Raw genomic sequence first — 13,842 nt, 5'->3', positions numbered from 1 at the left:
GCAAAAACCTCACTGCTATAGGTAAGACTGGGAATTTTCTTCCACTTTTAAAATAAGGAGACAATTCTTCCTTTGTTATTTATCCTATTCTGTAATTCCAATTGAGAATGAGGAGGAATGAGGTGAATTAATCCGGCATGGTTCTCAGGGTCACAGAAGATAGTGATTTAAGTTTTCCTAAATAATGATGTGATATTTCCAATAATATATATTTTCTGGTACTATATTTTAGGGTACGATTGGGAAGACCATAATATTGAAGAACATTTTCAAAGTTCTACAAGTAATAAAAGGTAACTTTATGTGCAAGCTGATACATATATGAATCTTAAGAAATTTTAATGTGTCCTGGAAGTTTGTTTTTTTGGTTTGTTGGCGGCTTTTTATTTTCTGTTTTTGAAATTGTTTTTTTTTTTGTGTGTAGCTGTGGCTTAACTTAGAATTGCTTGTTAGACCAGCCTGACCTCAAAATCACACAGATCTGCCTGATTCTGCCTCCACAAGTGCTAGGATTAAGGGCATGTACCAGCACACCTGGAAGTTTTAAAGAAAAGCAACAGTGTATAAACAGCACTGCTTTAAGTGTACTGATGATCATTAAAATCTCACAATTCCATGTACTTCAATGTCAGGTATCTGATTTGTATTTGCAAGGTACTCCCCTAAGATTGAAGAAAATAAATAATGTAACAGAAAATACCAATGGAATCATATGGACATTACAGCTACTGAGTTGAACTGCCAATCTGGTTATGTCATAGTACAACCAGTCTTACTCATATTCATACAGTAACATTGTAAAGTTTAGTGAAAGAATCAGCTTATGAAAGTCAAAATAATTGTTGTGGAGAAACCTTAATCCCTATATGACATGTCTATGATGAACAAAAAACAAACTGTGTTAATTCAATGTGGGAATCTTTTATTATTCTTGTAATTTAAATAGGTATATCATATATCACAATGTTTCTAAGACACATGAGCATAGGAATATTGAAAGAAGCAGTGTACCTGTCTTTCTCCAAGAACAATTGATTTTGTAGTAGTTTCCACTTTGAGTAGATTTTCTGAATGTGATAGATGGTTACTCTTAATTGGTTTTGCATCTTCACGGAGAATTCATCAGCAAACTCATACTGCTGAAAATACCTATGAATTTGGAACTTCTTCTGCTTGTTCTGCTCACTTCTTAAATGAAGTGTCATTCATATAGTGCAAAAATTTGTGAATGGGATTGCTGTGGTAAAACTCTGAATTTTTACAATACTCTTCATATATTTGAGAAAAGCTCTTATAGAAAAATGATGCTATAAAATGAATCACATAACAAATGCTCTTAACATCACCGGGATCTTCAAAAATATCCATAATGAACGGGAATACCATGAATGTAAATAAAGTGATAAAACTTTAAAATTTGGTTCTTCTTTACCATTAGACTGAATTATAAAATTTATTCACATAGATAAATATATTTATTAGTGTAATTAAATGACTGTGGTAAATCATTCACATGTTCCAATTATCTTTGCAGGCATGAAAGCAGTCATACCAGAGAGAAACCCTTTAAGTGCACTCTATGTGGTAAAGCCTTCCCCTATACCACTGTTCTCATATGGCATAAAAGAACACACACAGGAGAGAAGCCTTATAAATGTAATCAGTGTGGTAAAACCTTTGCAAAAAACAGTCATGTTGTGTGGCATAAAAGAACACACACTGGAGAGAAACCTTATGAGTGTAACCAGTGTGGTAAAGCCTTTGCACAAAACAGTCATCTCATAATCCATAAAAGAACACACACTGGAGAGAAACCTTATGAATGTAATGAGTGTGGCAAAGCCTTTGCACAAAACAGTCATCTCATAAGCCATAAAAGAACACACACTGGAGAGAAACCTTATGAATGTAATGAGTGTGGCAAAGCCTTTGCAGAAAACAGTACTCTCTTAAGCCACAAAAGAACACACACTGGAGAGAAACCTTATGAGTGTAAGCAGTGTGGTAAAGCCTTTGCACAAAACAGTCATCTCTTAAGCCACAAAAGAACACACACTGGAGAGAAACGTTATGAATGTGACGAATGTGGTAAAGCCTTTGCACGAAACAGTAATCTCATAAGCCATAAAACAGTAATCTCATAAGCCATACTGGAAAGAAACCTTATAGATATACACAATGTGATAAAGCGTTTGCACAGTAGAGTAGTCTCTGAAAACATGAAAAAAAAAAAACAATGGAGAGGAGCCTTGTGAGGGTAATTAGGGTGATAAAGCCTTTGCATTTAACAATCATCTCCTAAGACAACCACACATTCTGGAGGGAAACCACATGAATATACCTATGTGGCAAAGCCTTTGCACATAACATCTCTTAATACATAAAAGAACACATACTGGAAAGAAGCTGTCTGTCTGTAACCAATGTGAATAAAACTTTTGGATTTTAGAATCATCTTCACACTCATGAAAGCAATCCTAATGGAAAGAAATCCTGTGAGTGCTTTTAACATGGTGAAACCATTCCACATTTGTATAATCTTCATCATCATGAAAGGATTCATAATGGAGGAAAACTTATGAATGTGTTAAAATGGTGAGGCTTTTCACAAATCTAGAGTCATCATCATCATAAAAGAATCCTTACTGGAGAGGAATTCTGTGACTATAAGCAATATGGAAAGGCCTTTGTGTTCTTTGGTCTACTGAGATCCAACAGAACTGAAAAACTAGCTCAATGGAAATGACCTCCCTTTTCTAAAGGGTAAAGGGAATACGGGGAATAGGAATGGAGGGTAGTACTGGGGGAGAGAAAGGAGGGGGACTTCAATTGGATTTTAAAGTAAATAAACTTATTTTTAAAAAGAATACAATGAATGGTGAATATCAATTACCTGCAACAGTATTATATAATAAGGTGTTTATGGAAGACTTATTGATAATCCTGATTCTCAATATTTACTGTTTTCAATTGCCTCACTTTACACAAGAAACTTTGAGTCCAGTGGATGAATATGCAGGGAATGGTGAACTAACACCAACCAGGAAGTACTCTGAGAGTAACACAACAGTGGCAGCCTGTAGAAGTTTCTTTGTGTACACATACCTATTGTTCCAGGGGTTCTATTGAAAACCATCACAACTCAGACTGAATTTTGAGATGTGAGGGAGGAGGCTTTCTTTTCCACATATGACTCTGCTTCTGGCCTAGATGGGTAACCATGTCAATGGTGCGTTTTCTCTGCCTGACTTCATCTGGAGAGTATCTTTACACATGGACACCACCAATCAAATTTGATAGATGGCCTTTGACACAGATCCCTGATAATTCTCCCCTCCCTTCAAATATCGGATAATTTGGATCTGTGTCCTTGTTCTTATTCATATAATAGGAATGTGCTCTTTAATGCAAATCAAGCATCCTTGAATTGCCTAGCATTAAACAATTATCTACACCTATGCTTGGAGCATCCCAGGCACTCCCCAAGGGATATAAGCCTCTGTTTTCTGTTTTCTGGAATTAAAGTTGAACTTACTTTCTGAGGTGGTTCCCAGAGTGGCTGACCACAGTTATGCTTGCAGGCTTTCCAAGCTTTATGCTAATCATCTTCTGCCCATTTTGCCTTCCTGGGCTGGTGGGAAACAGCCCTAGAGGCAGCAAGAGAATCTCGATCTCTGAAATGCTTGTGATGAAATGTCTCAAACTTCATAGCATTTCAAATTTCACATGTTTCTGGATGTGAAATGGTCAATCAAACAGTGTCTTGGGGTGGGACTCTTTAAAATGAGTTATACTTAGTGTTTAGTTCATGGTAAGGTTGCAGGCAAGCTTCATGGGATGAAATCTTCTGTGGTGAGTACAGTGGCCTATAAAAAGAAATAAGAGCAGAAATTTTATTTCTCTGTTTTTAATAGCTGAGCACTGTTCTGATAATGTATGGGTGGATGGCAGAGGAGAGGAACTCCCCTTTTGAGTGGTCTAGGGAAAGGAGATGGGGGAAGATGGAGGGAGGGTGAGACCAGTATGAGTTGAGGGATTGACCTTCAATCAGCATATATAATAAATAAATTGTGAAAAATAAAAACAATTAATGAAATGTAGTAAGAAAAACAAAAAAAAAGCAAAAATTTGAGTCTAGTTTGGGTAACTGCCCTCCCTCAAAGACAAGAAAGAAGATATATAGAAAGAAAAGAAAAACAGAATCTTTGTCTTTGTCACCTTTCTTCCCTGTGGGCTCACTTGAAGATCACTATCCAATGGAGACCATGCTTTTCTCTCTGAAGTTCATGTTACCATAGAAGTAGGATTCAAACCTGGAACTAATGGCAGAGGTTCCTAGTTAAAATACCAAATCAAATCTACCTGCTATTTTCTCCCAGCAATCCTTCACTCCTTCCATGTTATCTGGTCTTCCAGGCTAGTACAGCCCATGCAAAACCCTGAATTCTCCTTCCCAGGGCCTGAGATAACCTCACTCCCCCCCTTACCCATCTATAGGCAAACTATTTTGGCTTTCTGCCACTGTCAATAGCCATGCAGTAGCAACAGCAAAACAGCTGCAGAACTCATGGAATGTGGCTCCCCTGTTAGCATAATCATGATGAGTTTGTCTTGGAGAAGAATAATCCCAAAAACTGATTTTCCAGAGGACTTTGTGTTCTTATGTAGCATATCTCTGCTTGTTGCCCTTATGATGTCCATAATCCTTATAACATGAGTTGTATGAAAACTTTAAGAAGGCTTCTAGCTCTTCACTGGGAAATATCACTGACATTTAAAATTAACAATGCTTGATCTCTTTTCACATGTTAACTGGAGCAGATTAATGAATTAACCACTGTCCTTGAAAGGAGCCATAGATATAGATTGTTAGCAATGACCATTATACTTAAAAACAATTTGGAAAAATAGATTGTTTAACAAGGTCAGGGAAGATGTTTGGCTCTGATGTAAAAAATCTTAGAGAACAATTTAAAGTTAAGAAAAGTACACTATTAATAGTAAGCCATGGATGTTTTAAAGTTGATGAGCGGAAACAATAGCCCAAGGTAGCATTGGCTGTCTGGGCACCCTCAAACTGAGTTTAAAACTGAGACAGCAGTTGATTCCTCTACATTTGTTTTTCCCCTCAGCTTCTTGATATGATTTAATAAAAATGATTAATGAGTAGATGCACACCCCTTTAAGTTTTAAAATACAGGTGCCAATACCATGCCATTTTTTATTACTGTTGCGCTATAGTACTACTTGAGATCTCGGATAAAGATACCTCCAGAAACTCTTTTATTGTACAGGCACTTTTTAAATCAATTCTGTTTTTTTTTTTTTTGTTTTGTTTTTTCCATATGAAACTGAGAATTGTTCTTTCAAGGTCTGTAATGAGTTGTGCTGGTATTTTGATTGGAATTGCATTGACTCTTTAGATTTCTTTTGGTAGAGTGACCATTTTTTCCTATGTTAATCCTACCAATCCTGCAGTACGGGAGATCTTCTGATATCTTCCTTGAAGTTCTTTTTTTCATGCAAATCATCCACTTGCTTGATTAGAGTCACACCAAGGTACTTTATGTTATTTGTGGCTTTTGTGAAGGAGTTTTGTTTCCATAATTTCCTTCTGAGCCCATTTGTCTTTTGTATACAGGAGGGCTTCAGATCTTTTTAAATTTAATTTTGTATCCAGCCATTTTGCCAAAGGTGTTTATCAGCTGTAGGAGTTCCCTGGTTGAATTTTTAGGGTTATTCATGTATACTCTCACATCATCTGCAACACATGCTGGACAGGATGTGGAGAAAAGGGAACCCTTATCCATTGCTGGTGGGAATATAAACTTGTACAACCACTTTGGTAATCAATCTGGTGCTTTATCAGAAAATTATGAATAGTGCCTTTTGCAAAGGGGTTTTGTTTCCCTAACTTTCTTCTGAGCCCATTTGTCTTCTGTATACAGGAGGGCTTCACGGTTTTTTAAATTTAATTTTGTATCTAGTCATTTTGCTGAAGTTGTTTATCAGCTGTAGGAGTTCCCTGGTTGAATTTTTAGTGTTATTCATGTGTACTATCACATAATCTGCAACACAAGCTGGACTGGATGTGGAGAAAAGTGAACCCTCCTCGATTGCTGGTGGGAATATAAACTTGTACAACCACTTTGGAAATCAATCTGGTGCTTAGAAAATTATGAATAGTGCTACTAGAATATTCAGTTATACCAACCCTGGGCATATATTCAGAAGATTATCAACCATACAACAAGGACATTTACTCAACTCTACTCATAACAGCTTTATTGACAATAGCCAGAATCTGGAAACAAATTAGATGTCCCCAAACCGAGGAATAGACACAGAAATTGTGGCACGTTTATACAATGCAATACTATTTAGCAATTAAAAACAAGGAAATCAGCAGGCAAATGGATGCAACTAGAAAAGATCACTCTGAGTGAGGTATCCAGAAATAGAAAGACACTCATGGTATATCCTCACTTATATGTGGATATTAGTCAAATAATGTAGGATTAAAATACTAAAAACTATAGTCCTAAAGGATCTAAACAACAGGAAGACCCCTAGTGAAGATGCTTAATCCTCATTTAGAAGGGCAAAAATGGGATAGACATCAGGAATGAGAGAAGACAGGGAACAGGGCAGGAACCTACCACAGAGGGCCTCTGAAAGAATCTACCTAGCAGGGTATTAAAGCAGATGATTAGACTCATAGCCAAACTTTGGGCAGAGAGCATGGACTAATATGGAGGATTCAGGAGATAGAAAGACCTGGATGAGAAGAGCCTGAAGAGCATATTCTGAGGTCTCTCACTGACTGTCTATTTTCTCTATGGGCCTCTGAATTTGTCTCCAGCAGATGCAGGATGACACTTTTTTGATGATGGCTGAACAAGATACTGGTCTATGAGTATAGCAGAATTGTGGCAAGGGTCATTTAATTACTTTTAGTAGAGCATAGTATTTGGTTTTTCCCTAGAACCATGGGCTATGTAATTTCTTTTTCTTGATCAATAAACCAGTGTCAGGTGTGGATTGCATCATGTGAAGTGTGCCTTAAGTCAAACTATAGATTGGTTATTTACTCCTACAACTGTTGCACTAATATTGTCTTACAGGTAGGACTTTATTATAGTTCAAAAGTTTGGTAGCTGGGTTAGTGTTTATATTTCTTTTCTTGTAGTTACAGAATACTTCCCATATCAAAGTTGCTAGAATGTAGGTGTGGAGGTTCTATGTAGGCACAAGCTCTATTTATCTATGTTCAATGTAAGTGTAAGTGTTGTCTCAAGCAATAGGATATTCCAGTCATTTTGTGGAGAGCAACCTATAGTCTTGACAAAAGCATGTATTGTTTTGGCATTACAATCACACTACTTTGGCCAATACCTCAGTTAAATATAAACCATTACCAGTACTGGATGCTTAATTTAGTGACAAGAGATTTCCAGTTGGGACTTTCTTCTTGTGTGGTGATTTCATTTATATTGGCTTCTTATATGTATATATTTTAGAAAGTATCTATTGCATTAGGTTTCCACTGCACCAAACAAATGACCCTTAATTTTACCTGTCTTTCCTCATGTTACCTTTTCATTGCCCTCTTCCTTTCCCAATCCCCTTCAATTCTATCTTTTTAGCCCACCTTCCATTTGTTCCAAGTATTTATTTCCCTTTCCTATGGAGAAATTTCTGCCTCCCCTAACCTCCAGTTCTTAATCTGTATGTATCCCCTGCAATATTATGTTCAGTTGCTTGCATATCATACATCTTGCAACTAATATATACGTAAAAAAAATACATACCCTATTTCTCTTTTGAGGTCTAGGTTCTCTCACTCTCAGTTACCTGCAAATGTACATTTACCTTCATGTTTCATGATTTGATTTTTTAAATGTCTGAGTAATATTTGATTATGTAAATGCACTAGTACTATAACAAAACATAGAAATACACACTGGAAAGCTAGAAATACACACTGGAAAAACAGATAAAATCTTCATAAATGGTGCTGACCAAACTAGATGTATATATGTAGAAACAAAAAATAGGAGCTTATTTTCACTGAAAGTCACCTCCAAATGGATTAAAACCTCACCAAAGTTCATATACAGTTAAAGCCATGAAGTCAGCACAGCTATTTGACAAAGATCCAGCATAGCTGAGTTGCATGTTACAATAGCCTTCATGCTATCTTTCAGGCTTGGTCTTGATCCACTTGCTACATGCTTCGAGGGTTTTCAATACATGTACAACCTGAGGACATTGGAGCAATGGAAAATTTTTTAATGAATCATTTATGCCTTCAGCCTGGAGTACTGCTTCTAAGCTTCCCTAGAAAAATCCTGAGCATACTGCTACTCTAATTTTTAGGGGGAATATCAATTATCTGGCCCTACATGAATGTCTTCCTCATGGAAGTTGTAACTCACATAAAAATGGCAGAAAACTCCTTATGAGACTTCAGCTCCAAGATAGTCTTGCAAAATCTACCCTTGTGCTTCCTCAAGAAGAAAATAATCAGAACAACATACTCTTAAAATGGCAAAAAAAGTTTCTAGAGCTAGGAGAGTTGATAGTATTTGCGATTAAATACATTGTACTTCTGTGTCCACAGATGATTACTTGGCATATAAGAGTTATATATGTTAGGAGTTATATATGGTATGTTCTCAATGACTAGATAAAGATGTAAATGAATGGCTGGAGATATTTTCACATTACACTAGGGTCTATAATGATGGACAAAGAATATTTTATAAAAATCATTTTTAAAGTGAGGTATTAGGGCCTCCTTTTTCCAGAAATATCAGCTTTCACAGTATCACTGTGGTGTTATATGACCAAAATAATGAAAGAATACCTAGATTTAGCACATAAGTAAATTCTACAAAGATATGAGGTATAGACAATGCATTATGCCAGGAATTGAATAATAACTGTTGCTGCTTTGGCGTAAATTGTTTTTCTTGAGGCTGTCCATTAAAATATGATAATATACTTCTTGGGACAAAGCAATATGCCAAAGCTGGCTTGAAGATATTCTATCTACTGCCATTGAATCTGATAATGCTTCCAACCTGAGAATGGGCTTTCAGGCTATGGCAAATATGCCTTCAGATTCTCAAAAATATCAGGTTATGGGACTGATGAAGAAAAATGATAGTAAAAGATAAAGTTTATCAATGATGACTAAATTTATGACCAAGAGACAGTTAAATCACCTGTCTGGGGACAAAAAGGATATAATCTATGTTTTAGAACAATGTGAATCTATCTTTTATTATTAAAGCTATATAAATAAAGAAGTACTCTGACTACCAGTGAGTCGAGACTCTAAGTTTCTTTGGACAACCATGTCTGACTCATTTCTGCCCCACCTTATCCTTCCCTCCTCTATGGAAACTATCTACTGCTGGGGTTGGTCCCCAATCTTTCACAACAATCTTTCTTTTCTTTCACAGTAGGGTGAATACTCACAACTGAAGATCTAGAGCTACATGCTTCATAGTAGATAGGACATGTGATATCTGTTTTCTGGATCTGACTTACCTAAATCAATATCATCATTTATATTTCTATATACTTATGTGCATACCATTTCACTTATCTATATCAGCTGAAGGATATTTAGGCGTTCCCATTTTGTACCTATTGTGAACAGAACAGCAATGAGCAGCATGGTTGAGAAAATATTTTTGAAGGAATATGTTGAGTCCATTGTGCATATGTCAAGGAGAGTTATAAGTTGTTCATATGGCAGATTTATTTTTATCATTTTGATAATTCTACACACTGATTTCTGCTGTGGATGTACAATTTTGCAAGCTCCCTTTGCCAGAGATCCAGGTTTTTGCCTGTCCAACAGAAGATGTCAACTGTCAACCTAATTCCTGTTTCCTCCAGAAAAATAAAATACTAAGGGAAAATATATATAGTACCTGTATTATTCATCACAATTACTATTTTGTAATTAAAATTTGAATATTTATATTGCCCACAAATTAAAAAGTAACATGTATAACCTACTAAAATGTGTATTCTTTTATTTTTTAATTTTTTATTTAAATTTTATTAATTATACTTTATTCATTTTGTATCCCCCCATAAGCCCCTCCCTCCTCCCCTCCTGATCCCACCCTCCCTCCCCTTTCTGCATGCATGCCCCTCCCCAAGTCCACTGATAGGGGAGGTCCTCCTCTCCTTTCTGATCTTAGTCTATTAGTTCTCATCAAAAGTGGCTGCATTGTCCTCTTCTGTGGCCTGGTAAGGCTGCTCCACCCTCAGGGGGAGGTGATCAAAGAGCAGGCCAAACAGATTATGTCAGAGGCAGCCCCTCTTCCCATTACTATGTAACCCACTTGGACACCATGGGCTACATCTGTGCAGGAGTTCTAGGTTATCTCCATGAATAGTCCTTGGTTGGAGTATGAGTCTCTGGGAGGTTCCATGTGTTCAAATTTTCTTGTTCTGTTGCTCTCTTTGTGGAGACCCTGTCCTCTCCAGCTCTTACTATTTCACACTGCTTACATAATATTCCCTGCACTATGCCCGACAGTTGGCCATCAGGCTCAGCATCTGCTTTGATAGTCTGCAGGGCAGAGGCTTTCAGAGGCCCTCAGTGGTAGGTTCCTAGTTTGTTTCCTGTTTTCTTCTTCTGGCTTTCAGAGGCCCTCTGTAGCAGGATCCTAGGTTGTTTCCTGATTTATTCTTTTTCTGATGTCCATCCTCTTTGCCTTTCAGGATGGGGATTGAGTGTTTTAGTTAGGGTCCTCTCTCTTGCTTAGTTTCTTTAGATGTACAGATTTTAGTGGGTTTCTCCTATGTTGTATGTCTATATGAGTGACTATATACCGTGTGTGTCTTTTTGCTTCTGGGACAACTCATTCAGGATGATCCAACCATTTACCTGCAAATTTCATGATTTCCTTATTTTTCATTGCTGAGTAATATTCCATTGAATAGATGTACCACCATTTCTGCATCCATTCTTCAGTTAAGGGGCATCTGGGCTGTTTCCAGCTTCTGACTATTACAAATAAAGCTGCTACAAACATGGTTGAGCAAATGTCCTTTTTGTGTACTTGAGCCTCTTTTGGATATATGCCAGGGAGCAGTATGGCTGGATCTTAAGGAAGCGCTATTCCTAGTTGTCTGAGAAAGTGCCAGATTGATTTCCAGAGTGGTTGTACAAGTTTACATTCCCACCAGCAGTGGAGAAGGGTTCCCCTTTCTCCACAACCTCTCCAGCATGTGTTGTCATTTGAGTTTTTGATCTTGGCCATTCTGATGGGTGTAAGGTGAAATCTCAGGGTTGTTTTGATTTGCATTTCCCTAATGGCTAATGAGGTTGAGCATTTCTTTAAATGCTTCTCTGCCATTCGATATTCCTCTACAGAGAGTTCTCTGTTTAGCTCTGTTCCCCATATTTTAAGTGGGTTACTTGGTTTGCTGCTTTTCAGCTTCTTTAGTTCTTTATATATACTGGATATGAGTCCTCTTTCAGATAAAGGGTTGGTGAAGATTCTTTCCCAATCTGTAGGAGGTCGCTTTGTTATGATGATGGTGTCCTTTGCTTTGCAGAAGCTTTTCAGTTTCATGAGGTCCCATTTATTGATTGTTGCTCTTAGACCCTATGCTGTTGGTGTTTTGTTCAGGAAATTGTCTCCTGTGCCAATGAGTTCCAGGGTATTCCCCACTTTTTTTTTCTAGCCGATTTAATATCTCTGGTTTTATGTTGAGGTCTTTGATCCACTTGGACTTCAGTTTTGTGCAGGGTGATAAGTTTGGATCTATTTTCATTTTTCTACATGTAGACATCCAGTTGGACCAGCACCATTTGTTGAAGATGCTATCTTTTTTCCATTGTATGGTTTTGGCATCTTTGTCAAATATCAGTTGTCCATAAGGGTGTGGGTTTATTTCTGGGTCTTCTGTTCAGCTCCATTGATCCACCATTCTGTTTCTATGCCAGTACCATGCAGGTTTTATAACTGTTGCTCTATAGTATAGCTTGAGATCAGGGATGGAGATACCTCCAGAAGATCTTTTATTGTAGAGGATTGTTTTAGCAATTCTGGGTTTGTTATTCCATACGAAGTTGAAAATTTTTCTTTCCAGGTCTGTAAAGAATTGTGTTGGCAATTTGATGGGAATTGCATTAAATCTATAGATTCCTTTTGGTAAGATAGCCATTTTTACAATGTTAATCCTGCCAAGCCATGAGCATGGGAGATCTTTCCATCTTCTCATATCTTCTTCTAGTTCTTTCTTCAGAGATTTGAATTTTTTTCATACAAGTCTTTGACTTCCTTGGTTAGAGTTACTCCAAGGTACCTTATGTCATTTGTGGCTATTGTGAAGGGTGTTGTTTCCCTAATTTCTTTCTCAGCCCTTTTGTCTTTTGTATATAGGAGGGCTACTGATTTTTTTAGTTAATTTTGTATCCGGCCACTTTGCTGAAGGTGTTTATCAGCTGTAGGAGTTCCCTGGTAGAGTTTTTGGGGTCACTCACGTATACTATCATATCATCTGCAAATAGTGATAATTTGACTTCTTCCTTTCCAATTTGTATCCCCTTGATCTCCTTCAACTGTCTTATTGCTCTAGCAAGGACTTCCAGAACTATGTTGAAGAGATATGGAGAGAGTGGGCAGCCTTGCCTTGTCCCTGAATTCAGTGGGAGTGCTTTATGTTTCTCTCCATTTAGCTTGATGTTGGCTATAGGTTTGCTGTATATTGCCTTAACTATGTTTAGATATGTGCCTTGTATCCCTGATCTCTCCAATACCTTAAACATGAATGGATGTTGGATTTTGTCAAAGGCTTTTTTAGCATCTAGGGAGATTATCATGTGGTTTTTTTCTTTCAGTTTGTTAATATGGTGGATCACATTGATGGATTTCCGTATATTGATCCACCCCTGCATACCTGGGATGAAGCCTACTTGGTCATGGTGGATGATATCTTTGATGTGTTCTTGGATTCAGTTTGCGAGTATTTTGTTGAGTATTTTTGCATCAATGTTCATAAGGGAGATTGGCCTGAAGTTCACTTTTTTGGTTAGGTTTTTGTGAGGTTTAGGTACCAAGGTGACTGTGGCTTCATAGAATGAGTTTGGTAATGTTGCTTCTGTTTCGATTTTGTGGAATAGTTTGAAGAGAACTGGAGTTAGCTCTTTTTTGAATGTCTGGTAGAATTCTGGGCTGAAACCATCAGGTCCTGGGCTTTTTTTGGATGGGAGACTTTCGATGACTGCTTCTATTTCCTTGGGGGATATAGGACTATTTAATTGATTTACCTGGTCCTCATTTAGCTTTGGTAAGTGGAATCGATCAAGAAAATTGTCCATTTCATTTAAATTTTCAAGTTTTGTTCCATATAGACTTTTGAAGTAAGTCCTAATGATTGCTTTCATTTCCTCAGTGTCTGTAGTTCTGTCCCCCTTTTCATTTCTGATTTTGTTGATTTGGGTGGTGTCTCTCTGCCTTTTAGTTAGCCTGGCTAAGGGTTTGTCGATCTTGTTGATTTTCTCAAAGAACCAGCTCTTGGTTTCATTGATTCTTTAATTGTTCTATTTGTTTCCAATTGATTGATTTCAGCCCTGAGTTTGATTATTTCCAGCCGTCTGCTCCTTCTTGGTGTGTCTGCTTCTTCTTTTTCTAGGGTTTTTAAGTGAGCCATTAAGTTGCTTGAATGAGCTGTCTCGAATTTCTTCTTGAAGGCACTTAGTGCTCTGAACTTTCCTCTTAGCACTGCCTTCATTGTGTCTCATAAGTTTGGGTATGTTGTGTCTTCATTTTCATTGATTTTTAGAAAGACTTTAATTTCTTTCTT

General features: G+C 37.2%; 1 protein-coding gene and 1 long non-coding RNA gene across 2 annotated transcripts in view; both read left to right on the top strand.

Annotated features, from left to right (window-relative positions):
• Positions 1 to 229: 229 nt before the first annotated feature.
• The window catches only part of LOC132651267 (uncharacterized), a 33,396-nt gene continuing 19,783 nt past the window's right edge, over positions 230 to 13,842 (top strand). Inside the window, exon 1 of the long non-coding RNA XR_009589042.1 lies at positions 230 to 293. This is a non-coding gene — a long non-coding RNA (uncharacterized LOC132651267). The remainder of the gene's footprint in view (positions 294 to 13,842) is intronic.
• Positions 1,557 to 1,979, top strand: LOC132651281 (zinc finger protein ZFP2-like; the record flags this gene model as incomplete). Its single annotated transcript, XM_060376515.1, has 1 exon — positions 1,557 to 1,979. A coding segment is annotated over one exon (423 nt), but the record flags the coding sequence as incomplete, so codon positions are not given.

The sequence above is a fragment of the Meriones unguiculatus genome, assembly GCF_030254825.1.
Source record: "Meriones unguiculatus strain TT.TT164.6M chromosome 13 unlocalized genomic scaffold, Bangor_MerUng_6.1 Chr13_unordered_Scaffold_44, whole genome shotgun sequence".
NCBI lineage: Eukaryota > Metazoa > Chordata > Mammalia > Rodentia > Muridae > Meriones > Meriones unguiculatus.
This window is presented reverse-complemented; position numbering and strand designations above follow the sequence as displayed.